The following is a 22,358-nucleotide window of genomic DNA, read 5'->3' on the forward strand; positions in this document are numbered from 1 at the left end:
TTATGTGGCTTCTTCCATCTTGAAAAACCTGTGTGCTGTGAACCTCTCTGACTTTCTCTTCTGCTACTAACTGAGGAAGCTCTGTGCTTTTAAGAGCTCATGTGATTTAATCAGCCCACCCGGGTAATCTCTCTACCAACATCAATTGTACCACATGACATAACAATCACGGGAGTGATACCTCCGCATATGTACAGGTTCTAGAAATTAGGGTGTAGAATCTTGGGTTGGAGGGCATTTTTGGAATTCTTCCTATCATAGTCCCCAGTTCAGTAATACATACAGTTAATTCAGGAACACACATAAGCATAAGAAGCCCCACAGTCTATTTTCTAAAGAGATACTAGCAGTGCAGCTGTGAACTACTGCGATAGTCTATTCTAACAAATAGTTATTGAATATTTAAAATATGCTAATCAAAAATCAATAAAGGAATAAGAACTGGAAATTACCCTCCTGTAGATCAGATTTCATCCTTAAATGCCTCCAGAGATAGAGACACTTATTTGATCTTTTGATGATTTCATCAATGTTTTCTGATATACTGTACAAAAGACTGATTGTGTACAATCTTTAATCTTTAAATCTTTAATTTTCTATGTTCCTGACAGGCAATACAAACATATTAAAGCCATCAAATATTTGATTCAATTCTATCCCTCCGCATAGTCCCTGAAAGTGTTCTTTTTAGGCTTAGTATTCCCTATTTATATGACTATACTTTATTACATAATTTGAAGTCCTTTAACATAAAAGTTATAATTTTAACTGAACACAGTCAAGCCACGTAACATTTCTGTTCTTCACTTTTCTCACATATTTTTACTCATTTCTTTGTGGCTGGCTTTGCACTTACCAGGATGTAGGAGCTTTCAACTAATTTCTGGAATTTTCATGAAGAGAATGACGTGTATTTGTGTTGAGTCAGGGCATCCATTGGGGGAAGGAGGGTCCAAGGCTTCCTATTCCACCTTCTTTCTGACATCACTCCTTAGTTTTTGGCTTTCTCAAAAGCAAAACAAATTTTATGTATTTCTTAAGGTTGCTTTTTCAAAGTTTTTTTTAAAAACTGGCTAAATTAAGCAAAAATGGTGCAAAAATGATTATCTATTGAAGAAGGACTGGAATATCTCAAAATTCACAAAAGAGTTGATTACCCCAAATCTGGAAAGTTAGGAACTAGAAAAATGATGGGAACCTCAGTGAGAGTAGTTTTAGTTCTCTCTAGTGTTTAACATAAAAATACTTAGTTCCAATGACATCCAATGACATATTTCATCTGTCTCACAGCTCCAAATTCTTCCAAGGCAGCAATATATCATGCCTACAGTGGCCTATACTTGTGAATTAGGGGGAGAATGTAGGCACTAGGTTGCCATCCTAGTGAGTGCTTAGTACATGGTATCATTGGCTAACACATACACACATATCACACCATCACACAACGTTCTCATATGTCCAAATATACTTCCATCAAATACTTAAGCAGCTTCTTTGCATAAACTACATAAATCCTATTATTTCCCCAATAGAACTAAATCTGAGCCATGATCAGCAACTGCACCCAGGTATCGTGTTGAAAAGACTCACTTTTCTGAGTTGAAATCACAAAGTGACGTTCATTGTTCTGTAACAATTGAAATTATACAATCAATGGACTAATTCATGTATTTATTTACTACCACCACACGCTATGTACAACGATGGAGATAAAACTTAAGGAAATGAGGAATATGTTTATTTAATATTCAGATACTTGACAGCAAGCGAGAAATCCAGATAAACATTGCACTCCTTTTCTCTGCATCTTGTTTCCAAGCCATAGCTTGACTAAAAACCTCAACTACAAATTCCATGCTTTTACTTCTTTAGCAGCAATAAAACTACTCAGGAAATAGTCCAGATGCAATGGCGTGTCAGGGAATGTGATCTTCTTGTCTCTGCCTACAAGAATTGCCTTGATAATATTTTCCATCTTGCAGAATATAATGAAAAATACTTTAGATACTCCCTGAGTATCGACCTCCCAAACTATTTTGTTTTTTGGCCATCTTTCATTCCTTTGATAGTCATGATTAATGACCTCAACCAACACATGGCCCTCCTTTTAAAAAATTGATTCCTTTAATGGCCTGCATGGTATAAAATGTTCAGTTTCTATTCCACTTGTTGCAAATGTCCTTTCTGCAGGTGAGCAGAACCTGCAGTTGTAAAGAAGAGTTATGAGAAGTTTTGCTTCCATCTCTGGAGCACCTTGTTTCCAGCCTGCTGTTGTGGCTAAGAAATAAGTAGCCCTAAGTATCAGCAGCTGACTTAAAGCACACATCACATCCTAAAAGGCAGCCCCTCAGACTCAGGTACTATCTCTCGGTGGCATTGAAGTTGAGTTTTTAACAGTTCATTCCATCATTTTATAAGGTCACTACTCTGCCAGTGATGAAAGAGATAACAGCAATAACTCCAAGTAAAATCATATAGTTACTTCAATGCTTCTACTATGATGTGATTTCCTTGATTTAATGTAATGTAGTATCAGAAAAACTGTAGTATATAAAACATTCTGAGGTCAAAAATGATGTCTGAGGAAGAATGGTCAAGAAATGCAGGAGTAAGTAAAAAATAAACATCGTTCCACTAAAAACAAGTAGTTAGCCCATACAGAATTAAAGGGATCCAATACAATTGATCTACTACAGTGAATCTTCTCAAAATTATGTACTTCATCAAAATGTTAAGATTGAACACTCTGTTGGACAACTGAGTACTCAGATTAACATGGCCGATGAAGCACCCAGAATGAAGCACCCATGCTTTGCTACTGCTCTGACTGCCACTCCATTCATAATCCCACTGAGCAAACCTGGGTCCAGCAGGTAGGATGCTTCATATCCACAGGAAAAATCACACTTATTAGGATCACCTTCTACTGTAGTGGTTTTCTGATGGACATGGACATGGCATGAACATTTTCAAGCTCTTGACCTTAAAAAGATTTATCAATATCATGCTTCCACTTCTGTCTAAAAATCATCTAGCCTGGCTCTTTTAAGCCTCTGTGCCATTTGGCCACTGCCAAAGACAGAATGCGATAACCTAACTCTGTATTTGTCCTAAGGAGAGTATACAAAAAGACTTACTACTCAAAGTCTTACCCATATTTCCTTCTTCATTTGGGTCTATCTGTGTAAACAACTGTACCACTGCAGATTTTCACATTATCATTTAAACAAGGCTGACCTTTCTTATTTTCAACCAATTTTTCATTAAAAATTTCTTTTGAATTAGTAGACAGAGATTAAAGAAGGAACTGTTGTTTTGTGGGTTTTGATCATCCTATTCATATACCATGGGAGCCTCAGAAGACCCATTCCTCCATGTCACACTTCCACTTGATGAAAAAGAGCTACTAAGCATGTCTAAATTTAATGAACATGTCTTAATTTAATTAAGGTGGTACTCAGTTCATGATGCCCAAGTATATAAAGAGACAGCAGACATTCCCAAAAGGCAGTCACCCATTGAAGACTGCGGGGCCTTACACTAATACTTTATTTGTACTGATACAGTTTCTTTCTTTGAAAATCACCTCAGGCTTCGCACATGTAGATACCTAGAGTTCCAGCTGGTCTATTCTGTCATCATGAAGTCCAAATGGAAAAGCCATTTGCACTGCAATCTAAACCAGATGACGCCTACTATGTAATGTGTCTTCTTCTAAGTAGTAGAGAGGTCAAGTTTTAGGAGTTTAACCTTCACTGTGGATGTGGTATGTATATACATTTTAAAACAATAGTTTCCTGCTCACTGAGGAGACAGGGCCCTGTATTTTAGTTATCTTATATTTTTTATTGTTATATATCTTACCAAAGTAGACAAGACTCAACCATTTTTGCTCCTCTGAGCATAGTTTTATCCTTATGTAGAATTATGGGGATGTATATTAGGATTTGGTTTCCAAAGATCCTGTGAACTAGATTGTGATACAGAACCAGAGAAGTCAGATTATCCTGGGACATGAGCATGAAGGTGAGAGTAAATTCTGGTCTGGTTGGACAGAGACTCCGAAAAATGCATTAGGCAAAACAACAGCTGACTTGGTGAAATAAGTGAGAGAATCAATATCCAAAACAGGCCATCCCAATGGTCAACTGACAGAAGAGAAGTATAGTTTCTGGTAACTTATCACTGTGTATCAAGAACAAGTCGTGGGATGGGGGTGGTAGGGTTCTGTAAGGTGGATAGCCACCACCAAAGTGCTTCTTACAAGGGCAAATTGGAAGCTAGCCCAGGTCCTGCCCAGCTCCAAGACACTGTTTCAAACATAAAATTGTTACAGATGGGTCTTTTTATTTTCCAAGATTTTCATTGCTTTCAAAATAAAATATTTTCTGATTTGTTATCGGCAAGAAGAAACCCTTTTGATTTGCTTTTGGCTAAACACCAATTTAGGGCAACCCCCTTTTGGATCATATTGATTTTAGCTTCAATTAGAACATTTCTTTCCAAAATGATTTACCCCAATCTGGGACATTTGTTTCCATAATTTAGTTAGTGGTTGGGGATAAGTAATGATACATCTCTAAGGCATTTCCTTATAAATTGCCAAATCATTTTCTAGTAGAATGACTCTATAATAATATATGGCATTGTTTCTTGTTTCTATTGCCCATTTGATGGGTTTTCTGGGGCATTTCTTTCCAGTGGTTAGCAGGCAGCTCTCTTTGAAAACACTGACATGCTATAAAATGATTGTCTTAGATTCACTTTAAATCTAACAAGATTTTCTCATTATATATAATGCTTGCTGTATGAGACAGAACATCAAAAATCTCACGTATTGTTTTGGTTTTAAATGGTAGCAGTAAATAGCCTCGTGAGTATGTGACTAATACATGGATTTCACCACACACCTGCATTAATGCATTATATTATCTGTGACATTGTTTGCCTTATTTATATCTTTATCATCTATGTCTATAGTGTTAACTTTGTGTAATAAAACACTAGGTTGAATTCCATAGAGAAACACAAAGAAACAAAAGATGTAAAATACCTACCTTGTGAAAATGTACATTCTAGCTTGTAAATATATTCTAAATGTTACAAAATGACAAGGAGTTGTAAGGTGAGAAGAAGGACAACACAGACCCCCACTGAAACCTACCGTATCAGTGTTGGACTTAGCGATCTGAAACCTGTGAATTATGATAATATTATGGTACTATTTAAGATAAGTGAAAAAAGTAGCATAGCATCTAGTTCAGGAAACTTACGTGGATTCCATAAGTAGATCTGAGCTGTGAGTTGGGAGGAAAAAATCTATGTATATATTTTTTCACTTCTAAATGAAATTTTAACTTTTTTACTATTATGACTGTAAGAAATATAACACAGTGGTATTTGCAATAACTGTGACTTCGTCAACAAAATAAATCTGATATTTTCCAACACATAAAAATATCAAAATACACTTCTGCATATAATTTTATATAAAATAGCTAGTTCTGTGAAATCCTGAACAAGCTAATGGGTAAGCATGAAAATAGTACAGTCATGTATCACATAATAATGTTTCATTCAATAACAGATCTCACATACAACAGTGATTTCATAAGATTATGTTATATATTTTGCTGTACCTTTTCTATGTTTACACATGTTTATTTACACAAATACCACTGTGTTATCTTTGCCTACAGCACTCGGTACAGTAACATCCTGTACAGATTTGTAGTCTAGAATAATAGGCTATACCACAGAGCCTAAAAGTATAGTAGGTTATGCCATCTAGGTTTGTGTAAATACACTCTATGATGTTCACACAATGGTGAAATTGCCTAACAATGTATTTTTCAGAATGTATCCCTCTTGTTAAGCAATGCATGACTGTATTTTGCAATTTGTTTAGACAATTAAGAAGCCATTTACAAGTTATTGCATAACAGCCGGTTTTTTAAATGTGTTATCTTGGAATTGGGAGAAAATTTTGTTATGGGTCAGTTGATAGTAGCTTAGAGGTAGGAACAGAGATAAATAAGCTTCCTCAGACTACACTCACATAATCAATGGGTTTTTACTAGTACCCCACCCCCTTCCAGGAGAATAATGAATGATTTTATAAGTGTTCCCGAAAAAAAGGGTACGCAATAAAATATCCACTACTCTAAAATATACAATTTTGTTCAGACACAGTAGATTTCTAATGCCTGTAATACCAGGACTTTGGAAGGATGAGGCAGGAGGGTTGCTTGAACTCAGGAATTCAAGACCAGCTTGGGCAACATAGTGAGATCCCCTCTCTACAAAAAATAAAAAAATAAAAATAAAAAAATATCGGGGCATGGTGGCACATACCTGTAGTCCCAGTTACTTGGGGATCTGAGGTAGGAGGATCACTTGAGCCCGGGAAGTTGAGGCTGCAGTGAGCTGTGATCTCATCACTGCACTCCAGCCTGGGCGAAAAGAGTGAGATCCTGTCTCATATATATATACATATACATACACATATATATACACACACGTATATAGACACATACACACACACACACACGCATGCAATTCTTTGTTTTAGTACATACAACATACTAAATTCCCTGTCCTCTTCCAGCTTTTTTCTGCCTCTGATGCTTTTTCTTATGCCCTCTCATAAACTGGGATAACCTTCACCGTCCCCATTATACATCTACATATATTTCACCTTCTTCAAATTCCACCTCCTGTAAAAGACCTTCCCTGATACACTCTTCATCCCCAGCAATACATAGGTGACTCTTCTTTCTCTGAGAAACCTTTTTATTCATGATACTTGATATGAAACTCTCATGGAACAGATAGTATTTTCTACCTTGCATTGTAATTTTTATGGTCTAATCTTAGATAAGAACAATTTTTATATGGAGTCTCTTTGGACTCAACAGTGCCAAGAAAAGTATCTTGTGCACATAAATGTTTGGTTAAGTATTATAAACAGCATAATATAAACAATATAAATTAACTCCTCATTGATAGGTAAGAATTAGTTTTATTATTTAATGATTGCACTGAAATTTAGTTATATGCTTTGAGACATCCACCTTATCTCTGTGCCTTCACTGTAATAACCTCCTTCAAGTAGATCCCATTCTTCCATGACAAAGGATGGATTAGGAGCTGTCAAACAAGAGTAAGTGTCCCCCTTCTGGACAATTTAGTAGAAGGCTGAAACATCTGTTATTTTCTTGCCTCCAATAAAATCAGTTTTATCATATTAAAACAAATGTCCTTTAATCTTTTAGTAGTAGTCATATATATATATATATACACCTACATATACACGTAATATGTATATACATATGCATTTGTTTACATCAATAAACTTAAGTATGAATGTTTTGACTTCAAAATGTCCCATTATTCTTTTGCACATGTTTAAGATAACATTACTAAATAGTATATAATCCAAATTATAGTTTGCAAATAAAATAAAAATTGCAATTTGCAATTTTGATTATTTATCTTTCTGCAGGTTTTTGTGGTGTTGAGACTGAAGGCACAGGACTTTGTGGTCAGGAACTGAGGTTTTTGCATGTGAGATAACAAAAACAAAACAGAGAGCAGGGCTATGTCATTAAGTGTTAAAAACTGTGTTGTAGAGGATAGGTAAAACATAAATTCAAAGAATGAAAAGGTCATAAGCAAGTTTTAAGGAAGAAAAATGAGGAATTTCTAGATGACAAAGGAGCTTAAGCCAGAAATGAATCAGAGAGTCAGACTCCAGGCAAAAACTGGACTGGAAAGTGCTGCAAAGGATTCATTCAGCCTACATTACCTGCTTTGTGTTGCAGATAGAGGGAGTTATGGTGTAAGATGTAAGGTATGGCCTAGTGATAGATAAGCTTATTTTTTATTATTATTTTTTTAACCCCTTGCTGGGAGAAGACATAGAGCAGAGACCACAAGGGGTAAAGGAGAGTCTCACTTAAACTATTTTGCAATTAGATCTCAAAGAAATTTTTAAATTTCTTTCTACCTTTTTGGATATGAAAGTACTAATCCTTTCAGCAAGGCTATTTACATCTATGTTTTGGACTTAATACTTAGTTTTATGGTAAGATATGAAAGAGAAGTTTTCTAAGGGGGCATCAAAGGACTAGAGGAGGAAAATTGTGGTGCACTTGGGGAAAACAATAAAATCTTTTTGGACCCTGTGAGCATCTGACCTGAATTTTAGGACTAAACTTCCAAGTACTAATGTTAAAATGAGGATTATATATGTGTATATATATATATATATACACACACATTTTTTCCTGTTCATTTTGCCTAAGGCACTTGGCCTAAAGGCCATGATGCTAAGCTACTGAAAGTAACTAAATAAGAAAGTAGGTCAGTACTTTGGGAGATTACATATATACACACACACTTAAATACACACACGTACACATATACATTACACATAATGTTTTAGGTCAATTCTCTTCACACAGAGAGAGCTAATTGTTGAATGTGACGCTGATGAAACCACTTTTCTACAAAATGCTGGCAGGATAACTTACAGTATTTCTAGGGTCTCTGGTAATTCATGGAGGGAATGGAGAGTAGCAAAAGAGAAACAATAAAATGAATAGTCTGCCATTTACTGTGTTACTAGACCTTCTAGACAAGAAGGAGCCTCATCTGTGCTCGCAGAGATAGCACAATAATTCTTCACAACGCTAAATCCATCCCATCAAAAGTAGCCACAGAACAAATTAACTCCCGACATCCAACTGCCCTCCTGATGTCACTAGATTCCACACTTCCTTGTCATCACATTCCACATTCTGCTCTGTTGCTAGGTACCTTGGGCACCCTTATTTTCTAAAGCTCCAGGTGCTGTTTTCCTTGGGACTCAAATGCAGAGTCTTTGGTTCAAATGCTATGATACCCAGGCTGAAACCTTGAGAGAAGAACCATCGCCCTGGCCCAGTGAACCTGAAGGCCATACCCACAGATCTTAATACTGCACCCTCTGTGTAGCAGCTACTCAGGATGGAGCAAACTATGTTAGGTAAGGAAGCAGATTACCCCTTTAAAGTGGTAACCTGATGTGAATTGGTTACAGGAGTCTGAGGTCTGCGATTTTAAATTCTTAAAAAGTATCTTTTAGGGAGAGAGGGAAAGAGAATAAAAACTGTTAACATGATTACATGAAACTCAACAATATAAAATTCTTAATTTATATTCAGTTTAATATCTGCTTACTATTCTATATGGTATTTTTAAAATAAAGACATCAAAACTTTGTTTTAAATTTGGATTTATAGGACAGTGTTATGAGACATTATTGTTTTTTACCATTTAAATTACAAAATATGTAAGTATGTATATTTGATACAAATGAGTAAATCATGTATTTGTTTTTCTTAAAACATACTGATTTACTCAGGAATGAAATATGTAATGCTGTTGAATTTAGTTACCTTGGTAACATCTGGAGTGAACTACTCCATCTAAAAATATTTTCTACCTTATTGTTTATATTTTTTATTGAAACAAAAACATGGCACTTATTAAAGCCTTTCCTGACAAATAATAATGTTTACTTTACCTGAAAAATAAACGAATGATATACCACTTATTAGATATACATAATGATTTCAGATTGAAGAAAGAGTTGTAGGATGTTTAATTTTTAACCAAGATAGATATTGGATTTGTCTTATGCTAATGTAGATTTTATTTTAAAATGTAATATATACTTAGGGTTATTTAACCTAATGACGTATTGACAAAGCTTTCATACATTAAATGTTACTATATTTTTTAAAGGTTTCTAGAACACAAATGTTAAATCACTTTTTTCATGAAATGAAAATTGCAGTTGAATATATTCATTGTGCTCTTCTTTGGACTTTCATGGGAAATAATAAAGTAATCAAAAATTATCTTCATAATTTAGCATAAGAATTTGAATTGGCGTAAAAAGAACATGCACACATCTATCTGAATTACTTATATAAGTCATCCCCTTAATTCTGCATTTCAAAAACCCTAGACATTTCATGTTAAAATAATATTTTGAATCCTTGGATTAATACCTATGGAAAGTACCATGTAATAAAAAATGTCATATTATTTATGGCCAGTTTCCCAAATTTTCCTATGTATTTTTTCTTTCCACAACAATTCTTTCTTTGATGGGTACATAAAAAGAGTAAGTTAATAGAATTTTGCCATTTGAACGTATTTTAACATTTTTCACAGGATAGTCTTAGAAAACTGTTTAAAGATATTATTTCAGGCTGGGTGTGAAATAATAATTCAGTCCAGGCGTAATTTGTAATCAAAAAATATTATTTCATTATGAATTAAACCTAATGGGCTTTGTTTATTTTATTTTATTTTATTTTATTTGAGACGCAGTATCGCTCTTGTTGCCCAGGCTGGAGGGTAATGGCGTGATCTCAGCTCACTGCAACTTCTGCCTCCCAGGTTCAAGCAATTCTCCTGCCTCAGCCTCCCGAGTAGCTGAGATTACAGACACATGCCACCATGCCCGGTGAATTTTTGTATTTTTAGTAGAGACAGGGATTTCACCACGTTAGCCAGTCTGGTCTTGAACTCCTGACGTCAGGTGATTCACCCACCTTGGCTTCCCAAAGTGCTGGGATTACAGGCATGAGCCACCATGCCCAGCCTGTTTTTTTTAATTTTTTACTACAGACGTGGCTTCATCCTAGACTCTTGCCTATTCCATTACTACTAGTCATACCAGTTCTGTTCTCACAATTTTTCTAGTTGTCTCTTTTTCTGCACCGCCACTGCTTCAGAAGTTTGAGCTTTTAAAGATGCCAACTTAGATGACTTCTACATCTCTTAATTGGTCTCCCCAACTTCCATTTTGCCCCTTCATACCATTCTCCTCATCAGAGTCAGAATAGGCTACTTGAAATATAACTTTTTCCATGTCACTTCTCACAATAAATTAAAACTGTTATTTGCTCTTAGAATAAAATCCAAGTTCTTTGATAAACAAAATGCTTTTCTTGGTATACTCTTTTTTCCTTTCTAGGTTTATCTTTTCTCTTTCTCTTTTCTTGCACTCCAGACTACTCTTACTTCTCACTTGCCCTGCATATGCTGACCTCTGTGACTTTGCATGTGCTGATCCCTCTATAGAGAATGTTCTTCCCCAACTTCTCCACCTGGTTAAGGCTCACTCACCTTTCGGAATTCAACTCATATCCCCTTCTTTAGGAAGCCTTCTATGATGTCTTTATCCCTTGTATTAGACCACAGCCTTCTTGCTCTACATTTTAATGGCATGTTTGTTTTTCTGTCTCTCTTAATTATCTGTGAACTTGTTGAAGGCGGAGTCTCTACAGGCCAAAAACTTAACCCCATATTGGTCAGAGTAAGCACTTAACAAATGTTAGTGAATAAATGAGTGAACCTGTGAGTTATATTACTCTTTCAGAATTTGAATATAATTCCCATGAATGTAATTGATCAGAAAGCATTAACTATTTCATTACACCCCTCCAAAAAGCATACTTGATAATATTCAGAAAATTAAAAATCACAAGTATTGAATAATATTTCTTTTGCTCACCCATATTTATATGATTTCACTAATAGCTTTTAACTAAAGGAAACATTTTAATACCTTTTCCATCACAATTTTTAAAAATCAGTAGCAAATTGTTATATAAGATAAAAGTAATTAAGAAAAATAGAATGTTATTTCATGTAATGTTTATGTATTTTCTTTTTACAAAATTGGGATCGTACCAATCACACTCTTTTGTAGCTAGATTTTTCTATTTAGTACTTCATGACTCACATCCCTGTATCTTAAAATAGAATATTTAATAATTACATAGTATTCTAACAATTTCAACATTTATTTAAATAATCTATTTGTGGTAATTTAGGTCATTTCTAATTTTTTGCCATTATGAACAACACTGGTATGAATGTTTACCTACAAAAAGATACACACACTGATTAAACTTCTTAGGTGTTAAACTCCCAGAAGTGTAATGAGTGGAACAAAGTTTATGAGCACTTTTAATGCTTTAGATGCATATTAAACACTCATTCAGCTTTTACTGATGCACATTCTCACCAGTAGGATAAATGATGTTTTTTATCAGAGAATGTTTACCAAATCTAGATATTCTCTCTGGAAAAACAAAAGCTATTTGCAAAATAATTGGTAGTTATTTAATTCTCTTTGTTTTTTTTTTTTTTTTTCCTTTGAGATTGCATTTGAGATTAAATTGTTCTCTCAATTCTGTTTTCTTCTTATTATTTTATTTCACTTCTTGTGCCTAAATGTGCTGTGTTAGCCCATTTGCATTGCTATAAAGGAATACTTGAGACTGGGTAATTTGTAAAGAAAAAAGGATTATTTGGCTTACAGCCCTGCAGTCTGTACATGAAGCATAGTGCCAGCATCTACTTCTGGTGAGGGCTTCTGGAAGCTTACAATCATGGAGGAAGATGAAGGGGAGCCAGTTTGTCTCATGGTGACAGAGGGAGCAAGAGAGAGAGAGAAGAGGTGCTAGCTCTTTTAAACAACTGTCTTTCCTATGAACTCCCAGAGCAAGAACTCATTACCATGGTAATGGCACAAAGCCATTCATGAAAAATTCACCCTCATGACCCAAACACCTGCCGCTAGACCCCACTATGGACACTGGAGGTCACATTTTAATGTGAGATTTAGAGAGGACAAAACATTCAAACCTTATGTGCCTACTAGATTAAAAACAACAATAACTGTTTACAAGCTTATTGCTGAGGATGAATTACATATTATATGTAAAATGCCATCCACATAATGGGAGCTCAATAAATGCTAGTTGAAGTAGAATCTGAATAGCATATTAATTAAAATCAAAATATAACTTTTCCTTTTCAACAGATGATTCTGCTGCAGAGAGCTTTAATGGCAATGAGACTCTGGGGCAGAGTTCAATTGCTTCAGGGGGAACACACAGCAGGGAGATGGGAGACTCCAACAGTGATGGCAAAACTGGGCTGGAGCAAGATGAACAGCCACTGAACCTGAGTGACAGTCCCCTGTCTGCGCAGCTAACTTCGGAATACAGAATAGATGATCACAACAGTAATGGGAAAAACAAATATAAGAACCTTCTAATTTCTGATCTCAAGATGGAACGAGAGGCGAGAGAAAATGGAAGCAAGGTATGGTCACATTACAATTTCCAGAATTTTTGAGTCGGTCATGAAGGTCACAGAAAATACTTATGCATATAGGAGATAAACATTATTGTTAATAAAAATATTATAAACAAATCCAATAAGAGAATACCAAGAAACTTATGACCAAGCATATTGTGTGTTTATAACGTATGATTTCAGGAATAATAGTGAGCAAAATGAATCATGTCTCAAAGCTGTGGGTGTTTTTTGATGTGGAGAATCACTTGAGTTAATGTTTCTCACATATATAATCTATTTGTATGAATCTCTCTGGGAATTTGTTCAGCTCAGATGTGACAGTTTCAGTCTCAGTACACAATTTTTTACCATAAAAGGATCACTATCTAGTTTCTCCTAGATGGATAGGTGTACATAAAGATAAAGTTTCAATTAAATTCTTCAGTTTGCTTTAGAGACCTGGGGACTTTGATGAGTAATTTTCTTTGTGGACACTAAAGAACTGTTAAGTGTGAGGGTCCTGGATGAAGTTTGTGGGTTAAATAATTATTTTAAGAAATGATTTACCATAAGTTATATCATACAAAAGACAAAAACATATTTCAGACATATCTAAATGTTTAGATTCTTTATATTAATATTAGAATAAATTACAATCCTCTCCCATTCCCAGCTGACTTTTTTTTAAATTAAGCTTAAACTTCTGCTAGTTTGAGATAACACATGCTGGTGACTTTGCTGTATGATTTTTGAAGGTGTACTTTGGAACACATGAGGGTTTTTATGGAAAATACCTTTTGAGTGCCTTCCCCAGCCCTTACCTCTAAGTCAGAGTTGTAGAACTTGTTTTTTGACATAGATCCTTAAAGCAAAATGTCTTAATCTGGATTAATTTCTGAATTTGCTAAGGCACTATGCTTCCTAAATTGGTTCTATTTAAATCTTCTTGCTTGCCTGGGGGTGTGTTGTTTTATCCTCTTTTAAGCAAGTCACTAGACATTAGCAGACACTTAAGCACTCCTGCCTGAGGGAGGCTGCTACAACTTTTTCTGTGGCAAATGTTCAAATATCTTCCTCAGTGGTTTAAAGCCAAATTACATAAACGCAAATGATTTTATATTTACTAACATGATCTGATTCACTGTGCACTGTGTTACATTTTACAGAACAAAATAACTCCTAAGTTTCCCTGCCCTCCACATAAACCTGTCTTTATGAAGTTTAAATAATCGTGAAATGTCCTTTCTATGCTATGTGTCTATTAAATTTTTTTCTAAAATTATTGGATGGTTTGCTTTTCTTTTTCTTATTCTCTTATTCAGTATTACTCTGGGAACGATGCTTATTAAAACATATTCTTGCACATATTAAACAGAATGAAGTGACCTTTCTATCTCTATTACAATGGAGTTGAGAAGCACAGATGGTTTGGGCTGCTCGTGAGAGTTAAGATGATAAACAAGCCTAGAGGAGAAGAAGATACCCTGATGCACTTAATATTTTATGGTTTAGTAAATGAAGAATACTTCCCACAGCCAACTGAGGAATAGCCAAAGACGCAGTAGAAAAATCAGAAGGGTGTAATGTATGAAAGCTAAGCAAAGTCCACCTTTCAAGGAGAGTGTAGGCAGCTCCCATGGACAATGTCGAGAAAGCAAATAAGATGAAGATAGAAAATAGTTAAATTTGTGAGAGAAGTTTTGATTGGGAGCACATTGGGAAAAGAATCAAGAGATTATGTTTATTATTTTCTTCAAAAATAGCGTAGTAAATACTTATCACCTATGAAGGACGAATACATCTAGAGATATAATAAACAGCAGGAGAACTAGAGTTAATAATATCATATCATCTATTGAAAGTTTGCTAAAAGTACATTTTAGATGTTCTCACCACATGGAAGTGATGGCTATGTTAAGTTGCTTACCTGGAGTAATCATTTAACTATGGACAGGTATATCAAAACATCATGTTGTACATCTTAAATTTATGCAATTAAAAATACTTGGCATACTTGCAGCAATGGAGTGGGTAGCAGAGACAACTCACAGAAATAAAAGTCTTTATTCACAAGGCTCTTGATACATAATTTTGAGAAAGAGGATACATATACATAGAAAAGTTTCTTAGAACAAGCACAGGCAATACTTATTCTCATATTAAAATAGTAAGAGTTTAAGTATGAAAATACTATTTCAAGTAATAGTCAAAATAGACCTCCTAGAGGAACTGAGCCTTGAACTTTGAAGGCAATACAAGATTACCATTTTATTTCTTTCAGAAGGGGTCTCTTGCTAGACACTGTGAAGGGCCTGGAATGCAGATAGGGAAGATGACTTATTCTCAGGCTAGGGAATCATTGTCCATTCTGACCTCAGTATGATTTTATCACTTCCTCGTGGCATTGAGCAAGAACATGACATCCTTACGCAGGATACACTAGTTGCCACCAATTAATTTATTCTCTAAATATTTACTAAAGGATTCCTACATGCAAGTCACTGTTGTAGGAAGCAAAAATATGTAAATGAGAAGAGTAAGATTCCTGCTGTTTAAAAGCTCATAGTCTAGCAGGGGGGACAAACTTGTGGTTACAGTCTCATTCTGTAAGTGATATGAGGGACGTATGGTCAGGAGGGTGAAATGAAAGAACAGAGGAAGGGTGCCAAGGGACTATAATGATTCTTAAGGAAAACTCTAAAGAGAGATTGATGTCAGAGGTGAGTGTGGAATGGCAAATAGGAGTTATTCTGATTATGTATGGGAGAGGGGTAAGCATGTTTTAAGGCACAGAGCTGTGAGCGAGCATACCTGGCATGGGTATTTGCAAGGAGCTTAGCATGGCTGCAGCAGAGAACATGTGTGAAGTGATGAAGTATAAAGCGGCTCCACCAATAAATGTAGGCCATTTTAAGGACTTTGGATTGTCTACTAGAAAGAGCTTAGTGGTCAGCTTAGAATTTTAGAAAGCTCATGATCAGCTTGAAATTTTATAAAAATTATTCTGGCAATGTTTTGGTGAATGAATAGGATAGGGAAGAGAAAAAAGTAATGAGAGAATGCTGGTTAGAGAGCTATTGTGGCAATCCAAGAGGAAAATACTGACAGTTGGAATCAAATAACTGACAATGAGAAGGTAAAGCAGATATGTAGTACAAAAAATTACTGAACATGTTATTTTTGTTCTTTTGACATTGTATTTGCAGGACTAACTATCTAACCTCCATAGGTTGTATTCATATACTGCCAAACTCCTGGGAGTGCCATTCACATAGCCTGCAATATGAGCATCATATTTACCTTTCTATATCTCATTAGTGTGAACATTCTGTGAATATAAAAATGATGTTTACCTTGTCCTCTGCAGTATGCCTCACACCTGGCTTACTATCTTGTCCATAGATGTTTCTCAATACTTTGAGAAAATATACAAAGGTTTTTTGAATGTGGAAAGCAAAGTATAGAGGAACATTCTAGAATGACTCCAAGATTTTTGGCTTTCTTGCCTAAGTGGATGATGAATCCATTTACTAAGATCCAGAATGAGAAACATTTGAAGAAGCAGGTTTCCACATGTAAAGTGTACGATGCACATGCAGTGTCCATTGGACATATTTAGTAGGCATTCTGGGGACATATGTCAGCTCTGAAGAAAGGTACAGGATGGAGAGAGAGACGTTTTAAAGATTTCAGAACAAAAGTGGTGCTTGAAGCTGTGGTGGTTGATAAGATCACCTTGGGAGAGCATAGAATGAGGAGAGAGTCGAAATATGTCATCTTGCAGAATATCAACCCGTTAGGAACAAGTGATATAAAAGGAATTTGTAGAGAAACAAATACTCAAGGAGAAAATGAAAGCAACTGGATAAGAAGGGGATGTTTTAGAAGGCAAAATATGGAGCGTTTCAACATTGATATAAATTATTAAACTAAGCAATCCTTAGATGAAGTGACATAGGCCTGAACCTGAACATTGCTTAGGAGAGTTAGTGCTCAGAGGTGGATTCAAAACACATGGCAGAAGAAACACTAACAGAATTAGCGGGCAATTTGATTGAAGACAGTTATAGAGGCTGAGATAGGAAAGTGGAATCATTTGAATTGCGAAGGAGAGTGTGTCTGGAATTTCTCTTTAGAGATTCTTCCTGCAATCTTAATCCAAATGTAGAGTGCTCTAGGGTTCCTGCATCTGGATCAATACTTGCTTTACCCCAAGGCGATGAAGTGAACTTCATAATAAAGTTCTGTTCAATCTGTGCGATCTTTTGTAGTCCTCAGGATCGTTCCATCACTTCTGTGTGACCTTTTGAAGTGACACTACTATACATTTCTTCTTCCTTTGAGGGCTATAAAAGCTTAATTATATAGAATATGTGAAAAGCTTAGATTCCAGTGAGTTTAATGTTGACCTATTTCACAATTTTACTGTGAATAAAATCGAACAAAAATGATTATAAAGCATTGAAAAATTGAACAGTGAATAGAAGTGCTTAAAACGAATAGTTGAGTTGGACAATGTCATTTACTGATTACTTATTATTATGCAAATTCACTCACTAGACTAGCAGGGAATTACATTAACCAATCTAAGGACTAAATATATTGCACTGAATGAAGTTAGGTGATATTTATTTTCTACTTGCTGTTGGCCGCATTTTAAAAGGACAACTAATAATATTAGAGCTCGATAGAGAGTTGAAATGATGATAAAGAGCTTGGAAAATGAGACCCACGAGGAAGTGTTAAGGGATTAGCTATATAGAAAATGAAAGGCCAATCAAACACCAATCTAGGTATAGATATTTTAAATTATTAATCAATGAGAATAGACAGACAACTGGAATTCTAATGGCAGTGAATACTTAAAAACACTGTATTATTGGTTTTTTAATTTTTTGTTTTCTATTTATCTTTTAGTATTTATAACCCAGCTGCATTTTACTTTATATGGTTAAATATTCTGAAGCAATTTCCCCAAAGAATGTTTCCAATAAGGACTGCGGTGGGCAAGTGATTATTGTTGAACAGTTTATGTGCAACTGTAGTTACTGCATATTTGCATTTTAGCTCAGTTCCCAAGACCCCTAAATCTTCATTTTATTTAGTAATATTTTATTTTGTCCAGTGTGTTTCATGTAACGTTTTTCAATTAATCTTTAATTTTTTACCAAAATTGATACTACCATTCAGTTAGTTTATAAAATATTAATGGTAACTAACATTAATATTTGCAATATTTAATTTTGTTTAAATATGATTAATGGAAGCAGCACATGCTTCAAAATATCTCTTTAAAAAAATCAAGTGTAATGAAATTGTCTTTTACAAACTAAGAGTGATGAATTGACTTCTGTAATACCTTTGTTATACGGATATTCCTTCTCATTATTGTTTCAATTTAATGATTTTTAATGTCCGGCTTTTAAGTGTTATACATTTATTTGGCCCAGGTGTTGTTTAGGGTAGAAACAACAGTGTGTATTCTTATTCAGGGTAGAAACAACAATAGGAAATGTGCTTAATATGTGTGAAACACTCTCCTGAGTGCTAGAAGAACAAAGGAAAAAAAAAAGTCTCTATCATTAAGAATTCACATTTTGGCCAGAAAAAGCAGACATATAAATGAGTGTATTATAATACGGAAATTGATTTGTGTGTGAGAGTCTCCTCTAGGCTTACTAACTATGCCTTGGAAAGTTCCTGAGTTAATTCTTATTGGTTAAATAGGAGATGGCCACTTAGCAATAGGGAATTCCAAACAGAGGAACATTGATGAACAGAGCATTAAGGTAAGGACTAGAAATGCTGAGGATGGAAGTGATGAGTTAAGTCTGGAGACTAGAGTGCCAGACTAGGGAAGATTTTGAATACCCTTTTGAAGCTTGGATTTTACTCTTTAGTTGACAAGGAATCACTTAAGGGTATAGGATAGGAAAATAGTGTGGTCAGATTGTTTTCTGGGGTAGAAAAATTCTGGCATCTGTTTTACAAGATGGCTTTAGATGGCATAAGAAGGGAGAAGTCTGCTAACAGAGAATAAGACTTGCCTTAGTAAGGTGGTAGTTCGGATGGAGAGGAGGGCATAAATTTAAGAAATATATAGAAAGTTAAATGAACAGAATTGGGTGTTTGACTAGATAGGTGGTGGAGAGTATAAAAGAAACTTTAGCCACAGGATAAAGGATATATCAGTTTTGATATTGAGATACTGTATCAACTGTAATAATTATGAATATTGTATAATGCTTTCTTATTCATAACTCAAAGCAACCCAATATAAGAAGAACAAATACAGTTATTAGCTTTACTTAAACAAAAGGAAATAAAATCTAGTGCCATGTAAGTAATTCCAGTGACATGATTAGTACAATCAGGTAAGTGATAAAACCTGGTATTTAACCCAGGTTACCTGCCTCTGCAGCCCATGTAATTTTCACTACACCCACACCTGCTGATGCTGTGTGAGACCAGTCATCTCTCTGCATCACATGGTGACTATGACAGGCAAGCTATACAGAAAGGAATAGTATCTAATATAATCAGTGGATAGCTTTTTGATAAATAGCAAATTCTTGCAGTAGCATTTCTGATTTTCTTATTTCAAATATTTTGCTTTTGATATTTGAGTTACTTTACACCATGAAAAGAATGTAACAGATGCCTCTATCATAAAACTAAGTATGTCTTCAAAGTATCCATTTATTGCTTTGGTTCATAAATGTAAATGAATGCGTAATTGAATGAAAGTGGTTCTTTTAACAGCTCTAGGGTAAATTTTGAGCTTATATTTTATTAAATAACAACTTAAAATAGCATCTTCATATTATATACATATATAAACCTATGTATTTTGCATATAAACACGCATATAAATAGTATATTCCATACTTAAAGATCACATATTCTTCAGTTCTGCTCATTACTGGATACATTTTTTTCTTATGTTCTTAGTAGATTTTTAGAAAATAAAATGATGCACAAGAAGGATATAATAAGGTTAATAGCTTTGTAGTATATGCCATATTGCAATCTAAATTTAAATGTCTACAAGGTTTTTATGAATAAATACCCACATTACTAGGGATTATAAAATCAACTATATTATAGAATAATACAATTTTAAAATCAAGAACCACTTCATTTTACAGATGAAGAAATTGAGACCCACCCAAATGACCTAACACCCAAATCAGTGTCCTTTTGAGTCATTATGCTACCATATTTGCCACTGCATATGCTCATATTCTCTACATGTTATTACAGGAAGATGAAGAACAGGGCCATTAATTACAAGTGCCTCTGCCTACTATGCATGTTCCAGTCCGTGTTGGTTCATTTCACGTTTTATATCTCAGGAAAATGAAGAAGGTGAGGGGCTTCTATAATTTATGCCTTGAAATGTGCAAGGTGAAGTTGATTTTAATTCTGCACATTCAGTGAAATGTGCATTTTGAGTTTCTTTTAGGCATATAATAGTTCATATGGGTCAGTACAAAGTCGTAACTAGCCCTCCAGCCACTGATGCCATGTATTCATAAATAATCTGGTTAGTTATAAATTGTATTTTTGACCAAAATACAAAACAAAATTGACCCGTCATTATCCTTATCTTTATGTGATGGTTCATCAATACTTCAAAAAGAAATTATCTATTTTGTATATTTTTGTGTTTAATTTTTGTTTATTTGTTTATGGGCTTTCTGCTTTTTGTTTTTTGTTTCTTTGCTTATGTGTGTGTGTGCTTATCTTTTTCCTCTTGAGTTCTAGCATTAAGAATAAGGTCAAATGCTTAAAATATCATTCCAGTCTGTAGATGTCTTGAGAATAGTGGAGAATCTCTAAGAGAAAGAACTATATTTTAAATACTCAGAAGTGATTTAGATATGTCTCAAGATAATTGCTATTACCAGGACTCCTTAAAACATTCAATATTGACCCAAATTTGGAGAAAGAATAAAAGAAGAAAAATTAATACTAGACTCATGGAGTTATATATTCTAATTTGTTTCAATATGCTAGTTTACTTTTTCATTATTAGATGAGCCTTACATTATGCACCATAAAATAATTATCTGTAGCCTTCTTATTAGTATGTATTTTATTTTTTATTTAAAAATGTTAATTATTATGGGTACATAATAGGCATACATATTCATGAGGTATATGTGATGGTCTCATACATGCATATGATGTGTAATAATCACATCAGTATAATTGGAGTATCCATCACCTCAAACATTTATTTATTTGTGTTAGTAACATTCCAATTTCACTATTTGAGTTATTTTAAAGTATATAATAAAGTATTGTTGACTGTAGCCACCCTGTTGTGCTATAAGGTACTAGATCTTAATCTTATTCATTCTTTGAACTATATTTTTTGCAAACTACCCATCTGACAAGGGATTAATAACCAAAATATACAAGAAATTCAAGCGATTTGATAGAAAAAATATAATAATACAATTTAAACAATAGACAAAAGGTCTGAATAGACATCTCCCAAATGAAGACATACAAATGGCTAACAGGTATATGAAAAAATGCTCAACCTCATTTATCATCAAAGAAATGCAAATCAAAACTACTACGAGATGTGATCTCACCCCTGTTAAAATGGCTTTTCTCCAACAGACAGGCAATAATGAATACTGGCAAGGATATGGAGAAAAGAGAACCCTCATATACTATTGGTGGTAAAGTAAATTAATACAACCACTATGGAGAACAATATGGAGGTTGCTCAAAAAAACTAAAAATAGAGCTAGCATATAATTCAGCAACCCCACTGCCATGCATTTATAAATAATCTGGTTAGTTATAAATTGTATTTTTATAAATTGTATGTTATAGGTATATTTCTAAAGGAAATTGGTATATCAAAGAGCTATCTGTACACCCATATTTATTGCAGCACTATTCACAATTGCTAAGATCTGGAATCAACCTAAGTGTCTATCAATGGATTAATGGATTAAAAATGTATTACATATACACAATGGAATATTATTCAGTCATAAAAATAATGAAATCCTGTCATTTGTAACAACATGGATGGAACTGAAGGACATCGTGTTAAGTGAAATAAGCCAAGCACATAAAGACAAATTTTGCATGTTTTCACTCACATGTAGAAGCCAAAAATGAAAACGTTTGAAATCATGGAGATAGAGTATAGAATGATGGTTACCAGAGGGTGAGAAGAGTAA

At 34.4% G+C, this 22,358-nt stretch overlaps 1 protein-coding gene across 13 annotated transcripts in view; it reads left to right on the top strand.

Annotated features, from left to right (window-relative positions):
• Positions 1-22,358, top strand: part of NOL4 (nucleolar protein 4) — a 392,019-nt gene that overhangs the window by 204,197 nt on the left and 165,464 nt on the right. For 11 of the 13 annotated variants that reach the window (XM_007974313.3, XM_037982402.2, XM_037982413.2 and 8 more), the window contains one exon: positions 12,890-13,173. In XM_007974313.3, the coding sequence (XP_007972504.1) occupies positions 12,890-13,173 (284 nt within the window). Of the gene's footprint in view, positions 1-8,761; positions 9,029-12,889; positions 13,174-22,358 lie in introns of those variants that run through there. The other 2 variants (XM_007974322.3, XM_037982411.2) reach the window with 2 other exon arrangements.

The sequence above is a fragment of the Chlorocebus sabaeus genome, chromosome 18 (genome assembly GCF_047675955.1).
Source record: "Chlorocebus sabaeus isolate Y175 chromosome 18, mChlSab1.0.hap1, whole genome shotgun sequence".
Classification (NCBI taxonomy): domain Eukaryota; kingdom Metazoa; phylum Chordata; class Mammalia; order Primates; family Cercopithecidae; genus Chlorocebus; species Chlorocebus sabaeus.